We start from the raw sequence: 4,924 nt of genomic DNA on the forward strand, positions 1-4,924 counted from the left end.
GAGCGGGCATGTGCCACGGGGTCAATCCGAGGAGCTCGGTGGCTACCCCTGCAATGGCCATGGCGGACGGCGGTTCTCGGCCACGGCGAAATACCTAACGAGAGCAAACGAGAGGGGAAACAGGGGAAAGGCAAGAGGAGATCATGGCGGTGTCAATGGCGCCCTAGGGGAAGACATGGGAGCTCGGGGCGGCGCGGATCGAACGACAATGTCGCGGTGGCCCAAGGTTGAGGAAGACGGCAGCGACGTCGATGCGGGGGTGCTGTACTTGATCTCGTTGGCGCAGACGAAGTAGCGAAGGCGTTCGAAACTCCTCGACAAGCTCCTAGCCCGCAGGGAGGGTTGTGGCCATGTGGACGGGGTCGGTCATGGTGGCCGTGGCGTCTGACTTCGTCCAGATCGACGAGATCGAGCGAGCGAGGAGGAGAAGTGGATTTGTGAGGGGGCGTCGAGGAGGAGTGAGGCCATGGGGGTAGGGAAGGAAGGGCGTCACCCTTATCCATTCCCCTTCGATGCCAGCGAGGTGGTCGGGCGGGAGCTCGGCTCTGTAGCGACGCGGCTCGGGGAACAGGAGAAGACGACCGCGCGGGGACTGGACCGCTGAACCGGTTCGGTGGCAAGGCCCGGGAGGGGGGGGGGGGGGCAGGGCGATTCCCCTTTTACATCGTCCTTTTGGTTTTTCAATGTATTCTAATCTGTTTCTCCTTTTTAACACCGTTTTCTATTTATTCTTATCAACTAAATGATCTCTACTCCTAATGTCTCAGTTGGTAGTCTCCGTTCCGGGTTTATTTTTGTCCCACCTCCCGAGTGAGGGAGAGGGGAGAGAGAGTGAGGAAGAGGGAGGGAGAGGGTGTGTGTGCGAGAATTTGATGGTAAAAAAGAGCGTCAATGTCACTTAATATGCATGAGAATATTAAATGTAATATTAACATAATTGATATTGAACTTTTAAAGTTAATATTCTTCTAGTAATAATAATAATTAAATTCTTCATGGAGCTCGGCCTCCAAAACGCCCCTAATCGTGGAGAAGCTCTTATTAATTAACCCTCGGGCTGGTTGACCCCGCATGACGAGATGGAGACGCGAGCGCCGCCCCTCGAGGGCCTCTCCCGCCACCATAAGCAGGTGCACGCCCACCTCCTCCGCCGCGGCCACCCCTTCCCGCCGGCAGAGCACGCCGAACCTGACCGCGCCTACCTCTCCGTTCTGCGCGCCGCCACCGCGACGCCAGTCCTCGCGCTCGCCGCTTGCGCGTGCCTCCGCCGCGCCGGCCTGCCAGCGCCGGGCCGCCACGCGCTCCCTGCCCTGCTCCGCGCCGCCGCCCGCGCGCGCTGCGCCGACTCTGTGGGGCAGGCGCATGCCATCGCCGTGCGGGTCGGGGCCGAGGATGATGGGTTCATCGGGACCGCGCTGGTTGGCGCGTACGCGGCGTGCCGGCGCGTGGCCGACGCCCGCAGGATGTTCGAAGTAATGCCGGATCGGGATCTCGTCGCCTGGGGCGTCATGCTTGACAGGTACTGATGCGCATGCCCTAGTTTCTGTGCTTATTATTTGGTCGGAATATCGATCATTTAGATCAATCCAATTTTGCTGCAATCTGGGTGCTTTGGTAATAGTTTGTCTAGCATTGTACCTCGTGTCATTTTTCTACGTTTTCTTGCAAAAATCTTTGCTGAGGAAAATGGGAGAAGTCGAGTTGGTCAATATATGCACGTTATTAACAACACGCAGATCTGCTTCTTTGTTGGAGCAAGGTCCAACTAAATGTTCTAAGGTTGAAACTATAATTAACTAGATCAGCACTTGATAAGTTTTTTCCTAGATCTCTAGCAGCATAACTTGATAAGTTTCAAAGGAATGCAATTAGGTGACCTTTAGAAAGGTAGAACATTTTCTGTCGATTGTTTGTATAATCTTCTTGAAAGTTGGAAATTGATGCATGCAATATTTAGGTTTCTTCAACTTATCTGTGTGCCGAGACTTTAGGGTCTTGTGACAACGTCTTTATTTAAAGTGCCTCTGGAAAATAATATCCTTTTTTATTTGTTCATTTGCTTCTGGTCTCCAGTTTGTATGCTTCTTAACTTTTCAGCAATTGTATTTTTCACTGTAAACCATGATTGACCTCTCTAACATCAACCGGCAGTTATTGTCAGACTCAAGACTACAGAGAAGCATTGCTTCTACTCAATAAGCTGAAGAGATCAAGAATTGTGCCTGACCAAGTCATCCTTGCTACCGTTCTATCAGCTTGTGGTCATACACGACATTTAAGATCCGGAAAAGTCATCCACTCATACATACTGGTCTCAGACATTTTTATCGATGCCCGCCTCAGTAGTGCCCTCTTAAACATGTATGCTACTTGTGCGGATATGGAGATGGCCAAGAAGCTATACAGCGGGATGCAAAGGAAGGACTTGATATCATCAACTGTCATGGTCTGCGGATATGCTAAGAATGGAAAAATTGATATTGCTCGCTCCATATTCAACTGTATGATGGAGAAGGATGTGGTATCTTGGAGTGCTATGATATCAGGATATGCTGAAAATAACCAACCAAGTGAAGCGTTGATTTTGTTCAAAGATATGCAAGAGTGTGGTGTCTGCCCTGATGAAATTACCCTATTGAGCGTCATATCTGCATGTGCTAATATCTGTTCCCTTGACAAAGCCAGATGGATCCATTCGTTTGTTGTGAATAATGGGTTTTGTAAGATACTGTCCATCTGCAATGCTCTTATTAATATGTTCTCAAAATGTGGAAGTTTGACTCTTGCCTTGAACGTGTTCAATGCAATGCCTCGAAAGAATGTTATCACCTGGACAAGTATGATTTCTGCCTTTGCAAGGCATGGTGATGGCAAATCTGCCTTAGCCCTTTTTGACAAGATGAAAAGTGAAGGGGTTGAACCCAATGGCGTGACATTTCTTGGTTTGTTGTTTGCCTGTTGTCATGCTGGTTTAGTTGATGAAGGCCGTTCCTTGTTTGAATGTATGGTCCAGGAATACAGGATTGAACCCAAGCTTGAGCATTATGGCTGTATGGTGGATCTTATGGGAAAGGCTAAACTTCTGCAGGAAGCAGTTGACCTCATAAAGTCAATGCATGTAAGACCTAATGTGGCTGTTTGGGGATCTCTGTTAGCAGCCTGCTGGATGCATGGTGATCTTGAGCTCGGTGCATTTTCTGCAAGGAAAATTTTGGAGTTGGATCCCAATCACAATGGAGCATACGTGTTTTTATCGAACATGCATGCAAAATCTGGTAACTGGAACAATGCTCGAGAGGTGAGGGGAGTAATCGAAGGCCATAGGGTTTCGAAAGAAACAAGCTGCAGTCGGGTAGAGCTGAATGGGATTGTCCACGATTTTGGAGCTGAAGGTGAGAAACATCAAGAAAATCATAGGACCCTTGTAAAGCTTAGTGGGATAATTTCTAATTGATGATTCATGGCTGTGCTAGTCTTTATGTTAACCTGGTAAATTTCTGAAAGGGGACATTTGCATATCTATATTTAAAGACTTGCAGGTAATCATGAGGAATACCACTCTTATGTTTTTTTTTTTGTATTTTGAACTCACAATTGAAGTTCCATAATGATTTTCATTATGATTCATCACCAGAATCATCTCATAGGTGGTCAATGGGCAACAATGATCTCATATTTATGGCTGCATCAGCTGTAGGAATTCGTTATGTAATCAAAGCTGAACAACAAGTCAGCTGGCTAATTTTGATTTTTCATAAAAGGAGGCTATGCAGCCCAGTTTAGTTAAGGGAAGACACAGGCAGGGCTTTGAAGAGATATTATTATGGATTGAGCTATCATATTTTCCCAGTATTTTCCTCCCGTCATATATTAAGATGAGATAATTGGTGTGGTTCTGCGCGAAAAAACTCCCTCTGTCAGGCTGAAGATAGTTCACTGTGCAGTAGAAGCTGAACTTTATGCCGTGTGAGTCGTCGTCGGTAATGGGTCTTGCAGTTGTGTGAGCTGCCAGATCCTTTCTTAAGAACTTTGAATCCAGAAGCACGGGTATTTCATGGGGCAGCAGTAGTCAGACAACATTCCACAGCTCCACCATTGTAACATATTCTGGCAACACCTAAAGGACAGACCCAGTGCATAGAAGCTCCCACACGGTGGGGTCTGGGGAGGGATTATAGGAACCTAGTCTTACCCCTGCAAAGTGCAATGCAGAGAGGCTGGTTCGAACCCAGGACCTCTTGGCACAAGTGGGGAGGACTTCACCACTGCGCCAGGCCTGCCCTCATATTCTGGCAACACCTCACTTCTAAAAATCATGGGCTTGTTCAGGATTATTTGGTGAGCGCAAACAGATTGCCCTCGGGGTGTGTCACCGACCTGGCGAGCTCTTGTGCGGGGAAGAGATGGCCTTAAGTTGGGTTTAGTAAGAAGAGTTGGTAATGGATGCACAACCGAAGTTTGGCATGATAGATGAATCATGTGGAAGCATCTCTGAAACCTATAGGGTGTTAAACACCGGTTCAGTTTGTTTCTGATTTGATAGAGGAAGGGTCAAATCAATGGAATGAAGAGCTAGTATGAGAGGTGTCTATGCCTCCTCATGCTGATCTCATTATCCAACTACCACGACCGCTGTGAGATATTGATGATTTTCGGGCATGGGTGTGGGAGAAATCTGGTCCTTTCTCAGTGAGACCAGTGTCCAGCAACTGTTGGATAATGAACAGATTGAACAACAGCCGTCCAGTTTGTCATGTAGGGAAGATGTTTGGAGTGCAGACTGTGGCAATGACAACGAGTCTCTGTTCCATTCTCTGGTTAGGTGTGCACATGCCAAGCTGTTTTCGAATGCAGCGTTAGAAATTTTCGATTTAAAAGCTCCCGCGTCTGCATCTAGGCACTTGGGCCATGGATATTTTGGACT

At 47.8% G+C, this 4,924-nt stretch overlaps 1 protein-coding gene across 1 annotated transcript; it reads left to right on the forward strand.

Annotated features, from left to right (window-relative positions):
• The first annotated feature begins 1,063 nt into the window (after positions 1 to 1,063).
• LOC109756885 (pentatricopeptide repeat-containing protein At4g14820) lies at positions 1,064 to 3,553 on the forward strand. The gene is made up of 2 exons (XM_040403508.2): positions 1,064 to 1,519; positions 2,152 to 3,553. Exons 1-2 carry the CDS (start codon positions 1,080 to 1,082, stop codon positions 3,452 to 3,454), a joined length of 1,743 nt encoding a protein of 580 aa, XP_040259442.1. The 5' UTR covers positions 1,064 to 1,079; the 3' UTR covers positions 3,455 to 3,553.
• The last annotated feature ends 1,371 nt before the right edge of the window (positions 3,554 to 4,924 follow it).

This window comes from Aegilops tauschii, chromosome 3 (assembly GCF_002575655.3).
Source record: "Aegilops tauschii subsp. strangulata cultivar AL8/78 chromosome 3, Aet v6.0, whole genome shotgun sequence".
Taxonomy (NCBI): Eukaryota; Viridiplantae; Streptophyta; class Magnoliopsida; order Poales; family Poaceae; genus Aegilops; species Aegilops tauschii.

What these genes read in the sequence shown, in the direction of transcription:
- LOC109756885 (XM_040403508.2), top strand. Translation starts at nt 1,080, where the DNA reads ATGGAGACGCGAGCGCCGCCCCTCGAGGGCCTCTCCCGCCACCATAAG. An exon ending in TGGGGCGTCATGCTTGACAG is followed by an intron (nt 1,520 to 2,151) that starts GTACTGATGCGC and finishes ATCAACCGGCAG; the next exon opens with TTATTGTCAGACTCAAGACT.